The following is a 22,271-nucleotide window of genomic DNA, read 5'->3' as shown; positions in this document are numbered from 1 at the left end:
TGCTTCTTTGAAGCTCTATTGATGGTAGCCACAAATTACAAAGGCAATCCAGCAAACATTTAGTTGCACTTGAAAAATCACCGATTTACAATACTTCGACAACATTAGATAGTAAATGTACGCATTTGCTGCTGTAGAAGCAGCTCGGGATGTTGTTCTAGCAGTTGCTGATGTTAATGCTAGATTCAATTTTAATTTGATTCGATTGTTCAACTTGGGGAGATGCTACAATTTTTTTACTATTTTTTCTCTTTGGTTATTCACTGGGTATATTATTAAAGCACATTTTGTATTGACTGTGGAGGGGGATTGACTGTAGAGGAGATGCAGGCTCTGTCGGGGAAGACGATGAGGAGTTAGAAGGGCCATAACTCTCTCATTTTCTTTTAAGATTTAACACGTGTTATTTTTTAATTGGTATTGCTTGCCATGTCAATGGCAAGTGACATACACACGCTTAGCTTCGTTTAGCATTGTCAAATTTGTATTCAATAGACACATTTTATATTAAGATTAAGGGGTCGTTTGGTAGGAGGTATTAGAAAAAATAATGCAAGCATTAGCTCTGTGCATTACTAATACCTTGTTTGGTATATTTTTTCAACCTTTGTATAACTAATACTTGTATTAGTTATACATTATACTTGGTATTATGCTATGTATAAGCAATGCATTTGAAACCATGACATTAGTAATGCAAGGGTTTTTAATGCTTGCATAAACATGATTAAAGACTTAATTGCCCCCCTCAAATCCCTAATAAAAGTCTTTCCTCATATTATTAGCAAACAGATTTCCTCTGTACGCTTTGGCCATGGAAAAGCACAGTTGAATGCAGCCAAATCCTCTTCTTCTTCATTTTCCTCTTCAGAGATCAAAGTAACGTGTACAGGTAAAAGGATATTCAATAATTTTGTTCTCCCCCCTCCTTTTGAATGACTCATGGAGTGAAGACACTAACTACTGGTTTCTTTGTTTATTTGGGGTGTGTTTCTATATTCAAGAACTACTATTTGAGGTATTTTGTAAAATTGGTTCTTATTTTCTGGTAATTTCATTCCCGGTGCTTCCTTTTGAAATGATTTGTTCTTTACTCATTGTTTTCTCTTTCTACCCCAATTTTACAAGTTGGGTATAGTTATTTCTCTACCAAATAGCATAGTATCAAATTTATGTGTATTCATTCTTTTCATTGTTCATGGAAAAATTAGGTGTTATTATGGATCTTCAACCACTATCAAGTACTGAATATATTATCCTTGAGGAGATAATGTGCCAGCAATTTCTTGTTGTCCTTATTTGCCTTTTCATGGCTAGTCATGGTCATTCTCTAAGAAGACGATGTCGAAACAGGCGAGAGATTAGATATTGTATGAGTGTTCGAGTACCGAAAATTATTTCTCACTTACATTCTATCATAAACAACAATGATAGTATATGTATCGATAAATTAAGAATGGATAGAAATGCCTTTCACACTTTAGTTATCTTAACTAAGGATATTGGAGGTTTGACCGATAGTAAAAGTATGTCAAGTAGCGAAAAGTTAGCAATGTTTTTAAATATCTTGGCTCATCATGAGAAGAATAGATCTATCAAGGTTGATTATATTAGATCGGAATGGAGCGTAAGTCAGGCTTTTAATGAATGTTTGAGTGCTATTCTCAAACTAACTCCATTGTTACTTGTTGATCCTAAACCGGTGCTTGAGGATGAGGTTGAAGATCGATTGAAATGGTTTAAGGTAGGTCAAAATTCAGTTTGGCATCTACTAATTTATGTATAAAACTAACTAAATGCAGTTTTTACAGTTTTACAAAGATATTTTTATATTTAGAGATAACACCATAATTTATCTTATAGGGTTGTTTAGGTGCATTAGATGGTACTTATATACAAATTAGAGTTTCATCCCAGTACAAACCAAGATACATGACAAGGAAGGGAGAGATAGCAACTAATGTATTGGGAGTTTGTGATAGAAACCTCAATTTTACTTATGTGTTACCTGGTTGGAAAGGTTCAGATGCCGACGGTCATGTATTACGAGATGCTGTAACAAGAAGGAATGGTTTAAAAATCCACGAGGGTATGCCATGTCTATGCTTTCAAGTTACATCACAAAAAGAATTAGATATGAAAGTAACTAAATTGTATTTCTATATTATAGGTAATTATTATTTGTGCGATGGAGGATATACGAACGGAAAAGGTTTTCTTTCACCTTATCGAGGATATAGATATTGGTTAAAGGATTGGCGAGGTGACAATCCATTGCCTCAATGTAAAGAAGAGCTTTTCAATATGAGACATGCTAGGGCTCGCAATGTTATTGAAATGACATTTGGTCTGCTGAAAGGACGCTGGGGAATTCTTAGAAGCTCTTCGTGGTACTCAGTTAAGGTTCATAACAGGATCATTAGTGCTTGTTGCTTGATTCACAACTTTATCCGCAGAGAGATGGAAGTGGATCCCTTAGACATTGATATGAAAGAACAAATGGAGTATCAACACGAAAATATTGATGTTGTTGAATCGTCCCAGGAGTGGACCACTTGGAGGGATGAGTTGGCTCAATCAATGTGGAATGCAAGATCTAACAATTGATCAATTTTCACAAAAAAAATTATCTGTTTCAAATGGAAGTTGAGAGCATTGGCAATATGCTACTTCACTGTATAGTGCTTATTGGTCTAAAATACAACCTGTTAGCTATATAAAACTTTTTCGACTTCATTAGCTCTTTTAAATTAGCCTAGTATAAATTGTATAGCTGCTAGACACTTCTAATTTTTTTGTGAGCTTAACTGCACATCCTTATGTACTTTCTACGTCTCTTGATGTCGTATGTTTTAATCTATAATGAAGACTAGTTGAATCAGTTGACGTTTGTGAGCTTAATTGCTCATTCTTCTATAATTGTAAAGTGTATTAGTATAAAAATGCATCTCTAATATATTGAAATCTTTCTGAAGCTACTATAATGTTTTGTTCTTCTTCCTGATTTTCTTGGTAATGTATTTCACAAGATTTTACAGGCAAAATGAATAGTCAAACATCTTCAAACAAGGTGTCAAAAAAATCAAGCAACTCAACATCTTCAACAAGAAGGATGTGGAATCCAGAAGAAGAACACACTCTTTTAGATGGGTTGAAAGAGTTGTGTGTTAAGGGTTGGAGAGCTGATAATGGAACCTTTAGGCCGGGGCACTTGATGGAGTTAGAGCGCTACATACGCTAACAACATCCTAAAAGCGGATTGAAAGGTGATCCACATATCAAAAATAAAATAAGATATTGGAAGAGATGTTATGGAAGTATAGCTTCGCTAAAAAATCGAAGTGGTTTGGGATTTCAATATAGTGATGGAGCTATAATAGTAGACGATCCAAAATTTTGGGATGACTTTATAAAGGTAACTAATACTTTGCTATAAGTTATTACAATTTTGTTATGTTATATATGTATTTTTCTAATATGACATTGCTATATTTTTTTAATTATTTTCTAGATTGACCCACTAGCCAAAAATATGAATACTAAGAAATGGTCGATGTTTGAGGATTGGGAGGAAATTTTTGGCAAGGATAGAGTAACTGGAGAGTTCGCAGAAGTGCCGTTAGATGCTTCAGAGGAAATTCAAAAGAGTCAAACTCCAAAAGTTTGTAATGATATGAGTTTGGGATTTCCTATCGATATTGATGAAGATGAAGAATCTAACGCTTATCATAGCCCTAAAGTATTTACTAGAGAAGCTGAAAATACCACTGGATATAGTGCATTTACTGAAGCTGAAAATGCCACTGAATTTAGTTCATTTTCGGGAGCTGAAAATGTCACTGGACCTAGCGCATTTACTGGAGCTGAAAATGCAACTGGACCTAGTGCCGGAGCATCTGAAAATGAATATCATGGATCCCAACAAACTCATAAACAAGGTGCGTATGATAAAAGGTCCTCTTCTAATGTAAACGAAAAAGAGAAAAGCAAGAAAAGAAAAAAAACAGTAGAGGATGATAATGAGACATTTCTCAAAGGTATGATGGAATTTATGAAAAACTTTACTGAAAGTCAAGACAAAAGAATGGGTGCCTTGATTGAAAAGATTGGGGATCGTGACCGATTCAATATTCGTGGTCAGATATATTCTATCCTTGAATCTCCCGTATTTGAGTTGTACACCATAGAGCAACGTATCAAAGCTTCAATGATTCTCTATGATGATGACAAAAAGATGGAATTGTTTTTACGTATGGGTGAATTTGAGCGCCATACAATGATGTCGATGCTCGTCAATGATAAACTTTAAAAGTATGGTAAACTTGTGGATATAAGTGGTGGCACTAGTTTGATAGTTTTTTGCTTGGCTAACAACTTCAAAGTTTGACGATATTGCCATTTTTTTATACTTCTGGTTATTGGTACGGGCAGGAGGAATCTAGATTTTTTGTGTAACTAATGTTTATTAAATAGCTCAACTCCAATGTAAATGTTAAATACATATGTAATTATATAGCTGCTATAGTAGTTCTTCAAACCCTTTGTAGTCGTTTAACTTTTGAGATTCTATGATGTAATTATGTAAAGCTGCTATGACAGTTCTTTAATTTCTTTTTTTGTTTCTCTCCAATCTTACTTTTCATTGGTAATTTTTCTATAATTTGATAAGTTGTTTGTGACGGAAGAAGTGATAAATTTCTCTCCACAACTTGGCCACTGCCAAGAATAAATCACTGAAAATAACATGATTCTCAATTTGTTGATGCAGATTATTCCATTTTAGAGCTATATATTCTTATTTGCTTGAGGAGGTTGGAAGTCAAAGAGCAAGAGGCCACCAACTTCCATGTGACAGGCCATGTTATCGTTCCAAACAAGTGATTATTATGCACAGAATGTAGCCCAAGAGTGTGAAACATCTAGTGTTGAATAACGTCATAACTTTATCTAAATTCACTTCATTCAGCAACATAGGGAGCATCAAAAGTACACTCGTTATGTGGACATTTTGGAAGGAAGGGTGTTGCTATAAACTTTGTCACAAAGGATGACGGAAGAATGCTTTTTGACATTCAGAAGTTTTACAATGTTATAATCAAGGAGTTGGTAGCCAATGTGGCTGATCTCTTTTGAGGTTGTTTTGGTTATGTGATATAAATTCTTCCTTACATGAAGTAATTTAATATCTTAATCTTAGGTTAGTTAGAATGCTACCAGGCTTGGAATTGGGAAATGCAGGTGCTACGATTTACCATGGAACCTATAAATCTTCAATTTTGGTTGGACTATCGACTATCAATTTTATCGGTTTGCCTTTTGTTAAAAAAAGAAAAGAAAGTAAACTTGTTATAGCTTGATTCTTTGATAGTACTAATTTATTTATTTTTTTCATTATTATTTTGGTACTGATCCATATACGTTAATAGATCACTTAAAAGAGCCCCAACCTTTCTTCTTCTGTTATGTATAAAGTTAATTTTTATAGCTAAAGTTAAAAAATTATGGAGGATACTTTTGTAAACACCCAATTTTTAAAAAAAATATGCTATGTTTTAATACATCAAACCAAACAGTGGATAAAAAATAATCTCAGCATAACTAATGTCAGCATAACTAATGCCAGCATTACTAATGCCAGCATTACTAATACCAGCATTACTAATACACTCTATTCAGCATTATTCTTATACCTCCTACCAAACGACCCCTAAGTGTTCAATAGGTACCACCTTTAATACAGGTGTCTAAATGGAAAAAATGGGCAAGTTTAAGGGGTTGCATATGTATTTGGCCTTTTTCTTTTTTAAACCAACGACAATCGTGTTTGTTAGGGATATATTAATTGAAAAGGGAGTTTCCCACTTGTTCTCTTCTTCTTTCTTTCTTTTTTTTTTGGCCATATTTTGGGTTTTGTAAAAATAAATTTTATTTGCATTTACAATTTTGTCCAACTTAAAATGTTACGAAGGATAAAAAGATAAACGATATTTCGATAAGAGGTTCGTGGTATTGTTCTTCAAGATAACTTTTCTTTCTTCTTTTCGTCTATTACTCTTCTGTATTAGCGGAATGAAGTATTAGTGGGCGTTTGGACATAAGAATTATAAAATTCCAAAAAAAAAAGTGAAGTTTTTTTCAAGTGAAAATGGTATTTAAAAATTAGATGTGTTTGGACATGAATATAATTTTGGGTTGTTTTTGAAGTTTTGTGAGTGATCTGAGTGAAAATTTTGAAAAATAGTTTTTTGGAGTTTTTCAAATTTTCAGAAAATTTCAAAATTCATCTTCAAGTGAAAATTAAAAATTTTATTGCCAAACACTGATTTCGAAAAAAAGTGAAAAAATTCGAAAAAAAAAGTGATTATTTTTTTATGTCCAAACGGGCTCTTAACCTAATTAGGCTCGAAAAGGCGCCATTTGGTCTAGATTCATACTACAGTCTTGCAAAATTTGCCAGTGATATGTAAAATGATATTTGTTATTCGTGATACGATACTGGCCAATATTCATGCATAGTTAAAATGTAGATTAACTAGAGTAACCAAATGTAACATGAAGAAGAAGTAGTAGTAATAGTGATCCCGTTTGATTTTCATGACTTGAGTTTCTCATAAGTCATAACTATTCCATTATTTCAGGCAATGAAATTAATAATTAAGACTCTCTCAAGAATGCAGTTCTTGTGAAAACTTCCTTTATAATCCATGAAAATCCCCGTCAGAACAAGCACTCAACACAAAAAGAAAAACAAGCACTCAACACAAACAAGAGAAGAAAATGCAGCTGGTTGTAGAGATTATGATAGGGACAATCTTTCACGTCCAAGCACGCGACAATGCAACAGTGATAGATTTGTGTATTGAATAAAATTTAGAGTTCACATGTGCAAACCTCACGAGCATACGCGTGGCAATGGTGATGGGATGGAGGTGTGTCAGCAGCCAAATAATACCGGATAAAGTCATGTGACCGGTATTATATAAAATAGATTTCGGGGAAGCAAGGCCCAGAGGAATGAATTTAAAAACAAGATACCAGTTAAAGGAAATTACCATTACAGAAGATCTCGACATTTATTCCCAGGGTTACGCAACCAATAAGAGGAATTTTTATTTATCTTTAAGAGGGTGAAATTTGACGATCTTGTCTCTCTAAATCTAGCTATAGATAGAGGCATTTGTACTCATTGTAAGGACACGATCCAGAAGAATCATCAAGAATAAACTTTCTTTTTTGCATTTTCATAGTTCTATACAAAAATATTTGTCCGAGCTTCGTTATTAACTTCCCTCCGGTGAACTTCATCAGAAATTCAGGCTTGTTTATTCTTTAAGTATCTTGTATTTTGCTACTTTTCATTTATAGTTTTGCTAATCAGATCATCTTAATCCACATGTCTATTAACCACGTATACAAATTCAATTGTACCTTTTTACAGGTAAATGGTTTGGCGCCCGTCATGGGGCATAGACAATTGTGGTATTATTTTAATGTGTTAATCTTAAAAGTTTTATCATTTTAGTAAGCATATTATAGCAATGGCACACAATGATGACAACAATCCGCTCAACACTGGTCAAAACAACAACAACGAGTCTGTGGGCAATTTGCATCGTGTACGCAGTGGATATCAACAAGACGATTCGACTGGTGTAACTCACCATGATGGGAACCAATCAACTCCAAGCTGCCAGGTGGAAAGAAATGCTCAACGTGCGAGGAGTCCTACTCCTGATGATTTGGATGATAAGCCCGTAGCCGATATCGTGAAAGTTTTGAGAGCGCAACAAATGAAAACTATGAACCATCTCTCAAGACAAGATCGGATAATGACTGAACTTCAACAAGCAATATCAGCGGCTTCAAATAATTCAAATAGTGGAGTTCGAGCCTCTCTTGGTGTTCCAACGATGCAAATGATTCTAGGAACGGGTAAGTTATCTTCAAATGGGGGGTTTAGATCGGATAATGACCGGGCAAGCGGTACAGGTAATGGATCCGAAAATGAAAACACCATATATGATCCTTTCATGGCTAAACTCGTGAAGTGTATGAGACAGATAAATACACGTATGGATCAAAATGCTAAAGAATTTCATGCTTGGAAGGATAAAATTCCGGGAGCACCACCGGTCCTTAAGGGACCGGACTCAAAGAAATATATACAATTGCCATTTAAACCTAGTGCAACTCCGGAATTGATCCCAAAGAGATTTAAGATGCCGGATATTCCCACATATGATGGATCATCGTATCCGCAAGAGCACATTACAATGTGCATCACTGCTACAAAGGGAAGCGATTTGGCTCCAAACGAGATTGAATCGATTTTGCTAAAGAAATTCGGAGAAACCTTAACAAAAGGGGCTTTAACATGGTATTCACTTTTACCCGAACACTCAATTGATTCTTTTAAAAATGCTTGCAGATTCCTTTATTAAAGCTCATGCCGGAGCAAAGAAACTTCAAGGGCGGAAAGTAGATATCTTCATAATCTCTCAAGGAGATTCAGAACTACTCCGGGAATTCGTGATATCTTGGACTAAATAATAAGCCTTATTTTATCTGATTCAGTTGGTACAATCAGTAAACTTGTTTTAAGTTGATTGTGTTGTTCCTCTGTACTTGTAAATAATAATTCTGGAAATTAGAACGTTAGCTTATAAACGTAAATATAAATAAAAAAACAGAAATTAATTCGAGCCCACTGAATTCACAGTGTTTCCTTAAGGAATTTAATCCCCTCCTAGTACCCAAGGTTATAGATTATTTCCTCCCAGGATAGAACGAATTACACACTGGTGTAGCGGTACTTCAAACCCCAGTGTTTCAACGAACACAAAGTTCGGCAACAAATCACACTTATGGATGCTTTGTTTGTAGTTAAAAACAATGCAGAATAAGGAGGACAACTCAGAAGTCGAATGGAAATTCTGAGAGGAAGGAATGCAAAGTATAGCCAATGTTGAATTCTTACTGAAGAGAATATCAAATTGCAATTCGTTTTTCCAGTGTATACGCAGTGTATACAGAGTGTATATCCAGTATATGCAGAGTGTATATCTAGTGTATACAGAGTGTATATTAAGTGTATACAGAGTGTTTCAAGTGTTTTTTTCGATGTGTTCTTCTTTCTCTCCAACTTATGCTCTATTTATAGCAGTTATTTGAGAGAAATCCGCCCCTTCCATGGTGCAACAAGCACTAGATCATGGAGAAAGCACTTACATGGTGGTATATACACTTGCTTGGTGGGAGGAACACTTGCACCATTGTGGGAGGTGCACTAGGCTGCATTGTTGCTTAGTGTTGCAACACAATACACGGATTGGAAAACATCCGTTACAAACACGGATTATATCACGTTAATATTCACTATTAACAAATAAATTTGGTCCAAAAAATTAATCAATCGATCGATCATTTGACCAAATCCAAATCCAAATCCCATTTCCCATTCACTCTAATTTTAAGACTATTTCATCTTAAACAAAAACTCAACAATCCCCCACATGAATGGGGAATGGCTATATCATGGAAGTATGCATGAAAAATTTGTGTGATTTGCAAACAAGAATTAATTGCATCTGGATAAGTAGGTTTCCCTTTGAACTTTCCGTAGTGAACGTATGTCGGATATACTCGGTCAATCGGTAGATTTGATATCTTTGAACCGTCGAACTTTAGTGTATACCTAGACAACCATAAGTCACACAATCAATCCCTTAACCGTCTTTGGTTCTCATTGTTGTGTTCGTTTCAGCCATGAACACTGCCTGGTTTCATAAGTGCGTAGAGAATTGGCCTTGCAAAATTCTCCTTGAAGCGGCTAACACTTCACACATACATAGGTGATTCCTAAACGTGTCATCTCATAGATACACTATTTGATATACCCTGTATCAAATTTAGAAATCATTAAAAAGCCTTAATGATTTATCCTTGGTACTGAATATTGTCTCATCACGAGAATGGACTAAAACAAATTTTGTTGACAATGTTGAACCGTCATTAATGACTTTGTTTGATCTCCTTGAACCTAGATCTTGGGATCTCCAGTCTTCTAGGTAGAGTTACCGCCACAATGACTTGTTCTTGGCCATAGTCTCATTCCCCTCGATGATTTCTCAACTACCTCTCTAGTTAGGCCTTTTGTAAGTGGATCTGACACATTATCACTTGACTTTACATAGTCAATCGTGATAATTCCTCTAGAGAGAAGTTGCCTAACGGTTTTATGTCTTCGTCGTATATGACGAGATTTACCGTTATACATAACGCTCCCAGCCCTTCCAATTGCCGCTTGGCTATCACAGTGTATGCATATTGGTGCCAACGGTTTGGGCCAAAATGGAATATCTTCCAAGAAATTCCGGAGCCATTCAGCTTCTTCACCGGCTTTATCTAAGGCTATGAACTCAGCCTCCATTGTAGAGCGGGCAATACATGTTTGTTTGGACGACTTCCAAGATACCGCTCCTCCACCAATAGTGAATACATATCCACTTGTGGACTTCGAATCAGTTGAACCGGTGATCCAATTTGCATCACAATATCCTTCAATCACCGCAGGATATTTACTGTAGTGCAAATCAAAGTTTTGGGTATGTTCTAAGTATCCCAAAACTCGTTTCATTGCCATCCAGTGAGATTGGCCTGGATTGCTCGTGTATCGACTTAGTTTACTTATAGCACAAGCTATATCTGGTCGTGTACAATTCATGATGTACATTAAGCATCCCAACACACGAGCATAATCCAATTGTGATATGCTTTGGCCTTTGTTCTTTGCTAGTGCAAGATTCACGTCAATTGGAGTCTTTGCAACTTTAAAGCCCAAGTGCTTGAATTTTTCAAGTACTGTCTTAATATAATGAGATTGTGACAATGTCAGGCCTTGAGGAGTCTTTTGGATCTTAATCCCCAGAATTAAATCTGCAATTCCCAAGTCCTTCATATCAAACTTGCTAGTTAGCATACGCTTAGTAGCATTTATGTTGGCAATGTTATTACTCATTATCAGCATATCATCCACATATAGGCAAACAATGACTATGTGATTTGGAACATTTTTAATGTACACACATTTATCACATTCATTTATCTTAAAACCATTTGACAATATTGTTTGGTCAAATTTCGCATGCCATTGTTTGGGTGCTTGTTTTAATCCGTAAAGGGACTTAACAAGTCTACATACCTTATTTTCTTTACCTGGAACCACAAACCCTTCAGGTTGTTCCATGTAAATTTCTTCCTCCAACTCTCCATTTAAGAAGGTCGTTTTAACATCCATTTGATGAATTTCAAGACCATACACTGCAGCTAATGCTACTAACATCCGTATGGACGTAATCCTTGTAACTGGGGAGTATGTATCAAAGTAGTCAAGACCTTCTCGTTGTCTATACCCTTTGACAACAAGTCTTGCCTTGAATTTATCAATAGTGCCATCATCTTTCATTTTTCTCTTAAAAATCCATTTAGAACCCAAAGGTTTATTTCCAGGAGGAAGATCAACCAATTCCCATGTATGGTTGTTCAATATGGATTCTATTTCACTATTGACTGCCTCTTTCCAGAACAATGATTCCGAAGAAGACATAGCTTCTTTAAATGTTCGAGGCTCATTTTCCAATAAGAAAGTCACAAAATCTGGTCCAAACGAAGTAGACGTTCTTTGACGTTTACTACGTCTTGGATCCCCCTGATTAAATGTACTTTCTTTTGTTTCTTCCCGAGGTCGTTTAGATACTTCACCAATCGACTCGCATTCCTTTTTATACGGATATATATTTTCAAAGAACTCAGCATTATCTGATTCTATAACCGTATTATTAGGAATGTCGGGATTTTCTGATTTATGAACCAGAAATCGATATGCTTTACTATTAGTTGCATATCCTATGAAAACACAATCAACTGTTTTCGGTCCTATTTTTACCCTTTTGGGTTTAGGAACTTGCACCTTTGCCAAACACCCCCACACTTTAAAATAATTCAAGTTGGGCTTCCTTCTTTTTCATTTTTCATATGGAATGGATTGTGTTTTACTATGGGGTACTCGATTTAGTATTCGGCTGGCCGTAAGAATGGCTTCCCCCCACAAGTTCTGTGGCAAACCAGAACTTATCAACAATGCGTTCATCATCTCCTTTAATGAACGATTCTTTCTTTCCGCAATCCCATTGGATTGAGGAGTGTAAGGGGCTGTTGTTTGATGAATAATTCCATATTCTAAACATATTTGTTCAAAAGGAGATTCATATTCACCACCCCTATCACTTCTTATCATTTTGATTTTCTTGTTAAGTTGCGTTTCAACTTCATTTTTGTATTGCTTGAATGCGTCTATTGCTTCATCTTTACTATTAAGTAAGTAAACATAGCAATATCGAGTACTATCGTCAATAAAAGTTATGAAATACTTCTTTCCACCGCGAGATGGTATTGACTTCATGTCACAAATATCTGTGTGAATTAAGTCTAAAGGATTTGAATTCCTTTCAACCGACTTATAAGGATGTTTAACATACTTAGATTCCACACATATTTGACATTTTGGTTTTTCGCATTCAAACTTAGGCAATACTTCCAAGTTTATCATTTTTCGCAAGGTTTTATAATTGACATGACCTAAACGTACATGCCATAAATCATTTGACTCAAGTAAGTAAGAAGAAGCTGAAGTTTTATTATTAGTTTCAACAACTATTACATTCAGCTTGAAAAGGCCCTCAGTAAGGTAACCTTTTCCTACAAACATTTCATTCTTACTAATCACTACCTTTTCAGATACAAAAACGCACTTGAAACCGTGCTTTACAAGAAGTCCAGTAGAGACTAAGTTCTTCCTAATCTCGGGAACATGAAGGACGTTGTTCAAAGTCATGACCTTGCCAGAAGTCATCTTGAGAAATATCTTACCGTATCCTTCAATTTTTGTTGTAGCAGCATTTCCCATAGAGAGCGTCTCTTCGGGTCCAGCAGAAGCATATGTAGAAAATGCTTCCCTCACAGCACACACATGGCGAGTGGCTCCAGAATCAATCCACCACTCCTTTGGGTTTCCTACCAGGTTGCATTCAGAAAGCATGGCGCACAAGTCATCAACATCATCATGCTTTTCTACCATGTTTGCTTGACCCCTTTGCTTGTCTTTCTTCCGAGCACGACACTCCGTAGATTTGTGTCCGGTTTTCCCACAGTTGTAGCAGTTTCCACTGAACCGCTTCTTGCTTGGGTTGTATTTCGGACCAGAAGCCTTCTTTCTCTTTTTGTTATCTTCAACAATATTTGCTCCCATTATTGTTGAATTTCCACGGCCTCTTCTCTCAGCAGCTTTATTGTCCTCTTCGATTCTCAATCGAACAATGAGATCTTCAAGGGACATCTCCTTTCGTTTGTGTTTCAAATAATTTTTGAAGTCCTTCCACAATGGAGGCAACTTCTCAATTATTGTTGCTACTTGGAATGCTTCATTGATGACAAGACCTTCAATGAAAATTCCGTTAGTAAAATTACTAAAAAATTTACTTTCAATATCAGTATTTATTTGAAACATACCTTCAGCAAGTAGATCATGAATAATCACTTGCAATTCCTGGACTTGGGTAATAACAGACTTGCTATCTACCATTTTGTAGTCCAAAAATTTTGCGGCGACGAATTTCTTCATCCCGGCATCTTCAGTTTTGTACTTCTTTTCAAGTGCATTCCACAATTCTTTTGACGTCTCCACGCCACTGTATACATTATACAGATTATCCTCCAGCCCGCTAAGAATATAATTCCTGCACAAGAAGTCAGAATGCTTCCATGCCTCAATCACGAGAAAGCTATCATTCTCTGGAGTTTCATCTGGAAGATCAGGAACATCTTCCTTGATGAATTTCTGTAGACATAACGTAGTCAAGTAGAAGAACATCTTTTGCTGCCAGCGCTTGAAATCCATCCCGGAAAATTTTCCGGGTTTCTCTGCCGGTGCCAACGCCGGAGTTCGACTTGTCGATGCGTTGGCAGTCATCATCGGAACAGCTTGATTTCCGTCATTCGCCATTTTTACTGTAAAAATGACACAATCAAACGTTTAATAAACGTTTAAAACTGGAGTGAAAAATCACGTAGATTTTAATCTCCAACAAAATGCCACGAAGGTTTTAAAACTGGAGTAAAAATCACGTAGATTTTAATCTCCAACAAACCGCAACGAAGGCTTAACTCTCCAAACGGGAGTACACAAAAAACCACAAAGGTTGGAAACAAGGTTATAGTTTCCAGAATAATAAAAGTAACACAAATACAGAAATTAAATTATTAAATTATTAAATTCCTTAAGATTGTTGTTCCTCTGTACTTGTAAATAATGATTCTGGAAATTAGAACGTTAGCTTATAAACGTAAATATAAATAAAAAAACAGAAATTAATTCGAGCCCACTGAATTCACAGTGTTTCCTTAAGGAATTTAATCCCCTCCTAGTACCCAAGGTTATAGATTATTTCCTCCCATGATAGAACGAATTACACACTGGTGTAGCGGTACTTCAAACCCCAGTGTTTCAACGAACACAAAGTTCGGCAACAAATCACACTTATGGATGCTTTGTTTGTAGTTAAAAACAATGCAGAATAAGGAGGACAACTCAGAAGTCGAATGGAAATTCTGAGAGGAAGGAATGCAAAGTATAGCCAATGTTGAATTCTTACTGAAGAGAATATCAAATTGCAATTCGTTTTTCCAGTGTATACGCAGTGTATACAGAGTGTATATCCAGTATATGCAGAGTGTATATCCAGTGTATACAGAGTGTATATTAAGTGTATACAGAGTGTTTCAAGTGTTTTTTTCGATGTGTTCTTCTTTCTCTCCAACTTATGCTCTATTTATAGCAGTTATTTGAGAGAAATCCGCCCCTTCCATGGTGCAACAAGCACTAGATCATGGAGAAAGCACTTACATGGTGGTATATACACTTGCTTGGTGGGAGGAACACTTGCACCATTGTGGGAGGTGCACTAGGCTGCATTGTTGCTTAGTGTTGCAACACAATACACGGATTGGAAAACATCCGTTACAAACACGGATTATATCACGTTAATATTCACTATTAACAAATAAATTTGGTCCAAAAAATTAATCAATCGATCGATCATTTGACCAAATCCAAATCCAAATCCCATTTCCCATTCACTCTAATTTTAAGACTATTTCATCTTAAACAAAAACTCAACAGATTGTTCAGTTACACTCCCCATGTAGGCACCTACTTAAGATCAAACTGTGTATTAGAGGAAAGTTATATCATTATACATTCTTAGGCAGAGGCAGATCTTCAGTGAGTTCAATGAAAATCATAACTTTCCACTTGATCCATAAGTACATATATATGCGGAAAAAATGTAAACTTGTGTATTAAACTCATTTTGAATCCACTTACTATAAAATCTTGATTCGCCTTTGATCTTGAGTAGGCTTTTAAAAAAAATAAATTGTACTTAAGCTATTATATTCATCAGATTCAATCTGGACTTAACCAGATAAAGTGTATGTGCACTAAAGATGGACTGACTCAACTCTTGTTGATAAATCAAGAGCCTCTTCGAGTTTAACAACCACTTGTTCCATGGATGGTCGTTGCTGCTTCAGCCCTATGCTAACTAAAGCTAACTTAAGCATAAGTTCAAAAGCCTCCATTGAGAATTTCCCCTCCATTTTGGGATCAGCAAATTCTTTGATGTTCCCACCTTTAGTCAAGTTTTTCGCCTAAGATTCAAAATGACATGTTAAATTAAGAAAGTTTGGGAAAAAAAACACAAGAGAAGAGTGAGTATTTATTTTTACCATTTTACTTAGAGGCATTGGATTCTGCAAATTCAAGTTGATAACCCTTTGTCCAGATAATAGTTGTAGCAGAACTATCCCAAAGCTATAGACATCACCATAAGAATTTACGTGTCGGTTCTTTTGGTACTCAGGATCAACATAACCAAAAGTTCCTCTCACTTCTGAGCTAGCATAAGAGTGACCAATGCTAATAATTTTGGACAAACCAAAGTCTGAGAGTTTAGCTTCAAAGTTGGCAGATAGAAGAATGTTTGCTGGCTGCAAATTTCACCAAAAAAGTGAAACATAACTTAGAATATTTAGAAAATGGAGAACATATTATGGATGTAAAATAGGATTTAACCTTGATATCCCGGTGAACAATGGAGCCTTGAGGATACGAATGGAGAAACAGGAGACTGCGGGCACAATCAAGTGCAATTTCTAGTCTTTGTCTCCACGAGAGATATTTACTTTTACCTGCTCAATTAGTGTGTAGAAATCAGGACACAGTATAATTCAGGTCAAAAGAGAGCAGAAATGTTCAAAGAGAAAAAAATATACCAAATAACCATTCAGAAAGATTTCCATTGTGGCATAGCTCATAAACTAGAAAACACTCATTTGGTCCATCATTGTGTCCTAGCAAGGATACAAGGTTCGGATGTCTAATATGCGAGAGACTTGTAACTTCTCTAACAAATGTCTCCATTTGTTCGTCCTTAATTATGTGCTTAATCGCCACATATTGTCCATCTGCCAGAATTCCTTTGTATACTTTTCCTGTAGAACATGATCATTTCAAAATCCAACTTTCAAAAGGAATCGATCTATATAGAGGCGCATCATAAGAGACTAGGCCAACTTGTACATATAATTCGATTTTGTTCTTACCAGCTATGCCTTGACCTATGAAGTTAGACATGATGAGATTGTCAGTCGCGGAGTAAATTTCTTTAAGTGATAGTTTACGATAGCTTGATTCTTCAGAGTAAGATCCATCTGATACTGCTAACAAGAAACAGAATTAGTATAAGTTAAAATTCAGAACAATGACTTTTTCTACGATTGTTGGTGTAGAGGGCTTACTATATCTTCCACTTGATGGTTTAACTTCATTCTTCCTTTTCAATAAGATCCACACCGCAGTGATTATTATTACTATAAGCCCTACTATACCACCAATTAGAATCCCAAGATCTGCATATTTAACCAATGCTTAACCATAGGAACACTCTTTTGTCCAGAAACTCAGCAATTGCAAAAATAGTTGTGAATACGGAATTCAAGATTTTACCTCTTTTAAACTTTGTTCTATGCCTAGTTTCACTTCCAATCTCATCTACAGAAGATACTGCACAGTACAATGATATGTCAATATCAAAATTTAATATTCAAAAAGTTGGAAGAGAAAACATAAATCTGCTTATAATAGAAAGTAAGACAAGCATTACCTAAAGGGAGAGAGTTGTCTCCTAGGCAATAAAAGATTTTGTCAATCCAACTCTCATCAGAAATTCTTTGGCTTGTTAACAAAATCAACATACTAAATCTACAAATGTCAGCTTCGAGTTTCATTGAGTTATTTTTCGATTTTGAAGTTAATGATCCCCATGTCCTCAAACACTGATTGCAGCCTTTAGTGAGTCCTCCTTCTGAATGCATTAGGCTGCAATCATCTCTTAGGCTTTTCAATATGTTTCCCAACTCGTTCACAATGTCGATCTCTGAATAATCAGAGCAGCCTCCTGCACCACTAGTCAACTTTTCAATGCCACAGCTAAAAGTATCAAAGCTACTGTTCTTCATCGAAGTTAAGCAGTGAATCTGTTGTGTGGAATTAAGAAAGATATGTCCTGTTTGGTTTGTCCAACGTGCCAATGCTTGTAAATATCTATTGAAAGGTAATCCACAACAAGGTTGGGTCAAAAAACCATCCCAATTTCCATCTAAAGTTGTACAATCCTCAGATGATGAAGAAATGTTAATATTCAGGACACAGTTATTGGAGATATTAATATGAGAAAAAACTAAGTCCAAAGATATGGAAAAAACCATGATAAACTTGATTAACACTGGTACTTTGGAGCAATTCATTTTTGTGAAATGCTAAAGGGTACTCTAAATTAAGGGTGGCACCATAAAATCTTTGCTCATATATTGACACAATCAATGTAGGCTATATAACTTTTCTTCGTATAGAAAAAAATTCAAGTAGATTGAAGTAGTAACAAAGAGAAGCCAAATGGCCGGCTAATAAGGGTCTTTTTCTTGTTTGTAATTGTAGAGCATAACACTATTTAATCCATCATTAGATGATATAAGACAAAAGGAAAAGTTCATTTAAAATCTAAGATAATTTGCTAATTTAATATCTGTAGATTCGTAACTTTAAGTAAGATTGTCATAAAAGACAAATGTCGGACATGGCAAAATCAAGAAAATATTGAAGTTTGATGTCACTTTGTGCTGTAGCGTTTGGTTGACGAAGGACTCAATCTTACACCAGTAAAAAGAAATCAATTGTTCTGGCAACAACTAAACTAGTTAAGCATTTATTAGATAGTTAGAATCAAAGCAATAATCATTTTGCATTTAAAAGATTGAAAGCAATATAAATAAAATAAAAAAGGAAAATGCTCCGGCCTCCATGTGTATTTGGTATGGCAAAAGTTATTTTTTAAGAAAATATCTTACATGTAAAAGTCATTTTCTGGTGATTATTTACCGAAATATATTTTTTTCAAAAAAAATATTTTCTATAAGGGGAAAATGCCTTCATTCGCTAAAGATGGAAGTCATTTTCCTCAACTATCTAAATTTTATTATTTACTCCAGTTTACACTTAGATATTATTATTAATAAATTCAAAATTTTCATCCAAACATTCTTTGATTTACTAACATATTTTTAATTTTTAGTATACTTTTTCCAGCAAAAAATTTTCACAAACCAATCTAATATTTTTCATGGAAATCACATGCGTCAGACCAAACACACTCCGTTTTATTGTTTTTTCTTCCGTTCCCTTTCCTTCTTCCATGGTTTATGGTTATACAATGTTTTGTTGCTACATTTAGAAAAGGCTGGAAATAAAAACCATAAACCCAAAGAAAATTAAAAAATGCAAGCAACCCTCTAGTTATATACTGAAGAAAAATTGAGTCTGTCGTGATTATAATTAATCATAGTACTTCATTTTAATTTGCTTTCCTTATTTTAGATATATGGAATAAGATGTGTTTATAACTTTAATTAGTGAAAAATTATGTACTTACAGAGGAGTGGTCAACTAACTTGTTTTTACAAGTAACATAGAGGGGTACATATAGTATAATGGAGGATCATAGAACAGTCTCTGGGACAAATGAAGAAGTTTAAGGAAGAACCTGCTCCTTAAGTGTAATATCTTCTTAGTTTTTTTATTTATTTAATTATTTTTAGCTTTCTTATGTATAATTTATTATGAAAATGAATGTCTAATACATGAATCTGCATTCGTCTTGCACTTAGGGCACTTTATGCTGAAAATTCAGTACTACATGGATCTATTCCGGCATTGACATTGTAGCTTCCATTATTTTTCAAATTGGTGGCCTTATAACTAATCTATTTCCAACGAATTAAGATATGTGGAGAGGGATAACAATCGAGAAATCGATACGCACCCAGTGTTTAATTTAAGCCACTAAATGCAAGTTAGGTGCATTGCGTATGAACTTTTATCACTTAACCATGGTCAAGCGATATGCATTCTGACTTTAATTTGTAACTCTTTACAATTAATTATTTGATTTGGTGTAAAAAAAAAGGGGTCAGTAGGTAAGTATTTTTCGGATAATGACAGCTCACATATCACAAATTCAAGAATCAGGTATATACATTTGAGAGAAGAAATAGTCCTTGTCTAAGTAAAGTAGAAAAGTTGTGTCATCATATAACACCTAAGAACTCGTATGACTGGGGAAAGACTTTAACTAAAACTTCTTATGTAACTCGAGGATTGCAGATCTCATATGTAACTTGAGGATTGGGAAACATTACATGGTATAGTCAAAGGCATGCATTTAAGAAGTAGCCAGTTTAAAAAATGTTACAAATATAGCCATTTTTCATTTTAAGCTCAACTTCGGGGTCCATCTTTGGCTGGAGATGCTTCTCTATGAGAGCCATTCTGCCTATATTTTTCTTTTTTTGTTTCTCACTCCCGCATTGGGCCCGACTAAATTCGAAGAATCATACCAAAATATTTTAAATTGGGGGTAAAATGTTCCCTAACAAAGGTGACTTCGTACACAAGCTCGATCCTGAGACCTTTGGTTAAGAATAAAGGAGTACTTACCACTCCACTATAACGCTTACTGGTTAGCAAGCTATCATCTGTATTTTCTGTAATTGTATTTCTTTGTCTTTGTAAAGTTTAAGTTATGTACAATGATAATGTATAAACTTTTTAACATCATAAATACTGCAAATTATAACTCTTCATTGCAAGCTTGACATGGTCAACTAAAAATTAGACTGATAATATGTTATAATTAGTTATATTGCATTGATAGTATAAAAGTTATTTATAATCTAAATACATAGAACTTAAATTCATAATACACAATGAAACTCTTAGCCGTTCTGCAATTGTTTCTGTGAAAGAAATCGTCGAGAATGGTCATTTACTCTCGTCATTCACTTTAATGTTCAAAATAAAATCTGAAAATTAGCTTTATTAGTGTTTTCTAAATAAAAGTAGAAACAGAAGAATAGTGCAAGTTGTGTGCAATCTTTTCTAAAAATTAAAAGTTGATAATAGTTTGGACATTTAATTGGCAAGCATAATACATTGGAAAAGAAAAATAAACAACAGTATATATGTTTAAGCATGTGATAGCCAAATGACCATTTCACAGTGACATTTTTACCCTGAAAAGTTCATTAAGATGACAAGGTGCACAACATTGTGAAATAATATGATGGTAGGAATATGGATGACAAAGAATTAGCTCTAACACTAAAAGCTAATTAATTCACCAAAATAATGAACCATTTGACCCATTCAAAGATTCTCAAAAGATGCTCTTATACTATTCGTTAAAAATAATACAAACTGAAGCCAAATCACATTAAATTGTTGGTCAGTCACCCTCCTTGCTTTTTACAATGTGGCACATACACTCCAGAAGTTAATATTATGATGAATAATATTATAATGATATCTTAATCTTATTAATTACCAGGGCACTAGGGATGGCAAACGGGCGGGTCGAAACCGGGTAATTTAAAAAATGAATAAATTATCTGACCCGACTCGTATTTGAGACGGATAAAAAAGGAGTTATCCGGCGGATAATATGGATATCCATATTATGCATGACTTCTTAAATATGATCACTTTAGGAGAATTCCTAGTCTTCCAAACTTGAGGAAGACCCGATTTAAGGCTTTACAAATGTAAAAGTTAAACACATTAGTTATCCATTGGTTAACCATTTTCTAAGTGGATAATATAGTTCTTATTCATATTCGACCCATTTTTAAAAAGTTCATTATCCAACCTATTTTTTAATGTATAATATGGGTGGATAACTATTTTCTTTTAACCATTTTCTCACGTACTAAATGAGGAGAAATTAAGTACGTGGTCAGATACATATTGTAAGTTTGTAACCTTCCAAACGAAAGAGCATATTTAAGATCGGAAAAAAATTACAACAGTCGTTACTTGTAGATAATAGTTGGACATCCATTATATGCTAAAGATCGTTATATTCTATCAACATTGTCACATAACAATCAATTATTTGAGAAAGCATTCTATACGATACATGGCCTTTATTTATTTTCAACATTTTCCTTTATTTCTTCTTTCTCTGTCAATTTTTCTAACACAGTATTAGTATATGTAGTGGGAGTCTGTGTGTTACTCGGACTTAAGTGGCATAGGCAGCTAATGATGATAAGAAAGATATGTGGCTACTGAAATGACAGCTGCTTTCACTACATTTACATATAGCCATATAGGTGAGTGGAGCTCTTAGGAAGACAAAACATGAAAAGAAACAACCATCACCGTTTTTAGAAAATGACAAATACAACTAGGTACAATGTCTTTGCATGAAAAGTCATGTGAAGAATATTTTGGCCTCTTGGCTGGGGAAGGTATGAAGCTTTGCCGTGGGATCGATCAATATTTGGGGCAGGGCAATTTCGGTACGGATTCCTAAGAATTCAATAATTTTTACTTATTTTTATTAACAATATGTAAAATTATTTAATTGTGAAGTCAGTTTAACTAAAACAATGTATAAGTTAGATAACAAGTTCAAAATATATAAACCCAGAACGCACGGCGAGCGTGGGTAGGAGGTGCGGAAGCATCTTAAACTGCTAACTTTATAGTTCACGGGGAATGAGAGTAGACAGAAACACTCTTCATTGATCATATGTGCTGC

The 22,271-nt window shown here is 34.9% G+C and overlaps 2 protein-coding genes across 4 annotated transcripts; one reads left to right on the top strand and one right to left on the bottom strand.

The window, feature by feature from the left end:
- Nucleotides 1-583: 583 nt before the first annotated feature.
- On the top strand, nt 584-4,609 carry LOC107789587 (protein ALP1-like). Of its 2 annotated transcripts, none has more exons than XM_016611428.2 (5): nt 584-892; nt 1,212-1,744; nt 1,864-2,089; nt 2,171-3,415; nt 3,512-4,609. In XM_016611428.2, exons 1-4 carry the CDS (start codon nt 724-726, stop codon nt 2,605-2,607), a joined length of 1,365 nt encoding a protein of 454 aa, XP_016466914.2. In that variant the 5' UTR covers nt 584-723; the 3' UTR covers nt 2,608-3,415; nt 3,512-4,609. The 2 variants fall into 2 exon arrangements, with proteins under 2 accessions (XP_016466914.2, XP_075096926.1); XM_075240825.1 differs by having other exon boundaries at nt 600-892; nt 1,005-1,744.
- Nucleotides 4,610-15,306: 10,697 nt separating this feature from the next.
- On the bottom strand, nt 15,307-18,014 carry LOC107828645 (putative serine/threonine-protein kinase At1g01540). 2 transcript variants are annotated; one of them, XM_075241110.1, is made up of 8 exons: nt 17,280-18,014; nt 17,123-17,179; nt 16,915-17,025; nt 16,720-16,836; nt 16,390-16,608; nt 16,190-16,305; nt 15,844-16,104; nt 15,307-15,765 (listed from the first exon to the last, which is right to left on the bottom strand). In XM_075241110.1, exons 1-8 carry the CDS (start codon nt 17,920-17,922, stop codon nt 15,556-15,558), a joined length of 1,734 nt encoding a protein of 577 aa, XP_075097211.1. In that variant the 5' UTR covers nt 17,923-18,014; the 3' UTR covers nt 15,307-15,555. The 2 variants fall into 2 exon arrangements, with proteins under 2 accessions (XP_075097211.1, XP_016511483.2); XM_016655997.2 differs by having other exon boundaries at nt 15,308-15,765; nt 16,720-16,833.
- Nucleotides 18,015-22,271: the final 4,257 nt, after the last annotated feature.

This window comes from Nicotiana tabacum, chromosome 20 (assembly GCF_000715075.1).
Source record: "Nicotiana tabacum cultivar K326 chromosome 20, ASM71507v2, whole genome shotgun sequence".
Lineage (NCBI taxonomy): Eukaryota > Viridiplantae > Streptophyta > Magnoliopsida > Solanales > Solanaceae > Nicotiana > Nicotiana tabacum.
The sequence above is the reverse complement of the archived record's forward strand: the minus strand, read 5'-3'. Positions and strand labels throughout refer to the sequence as shown.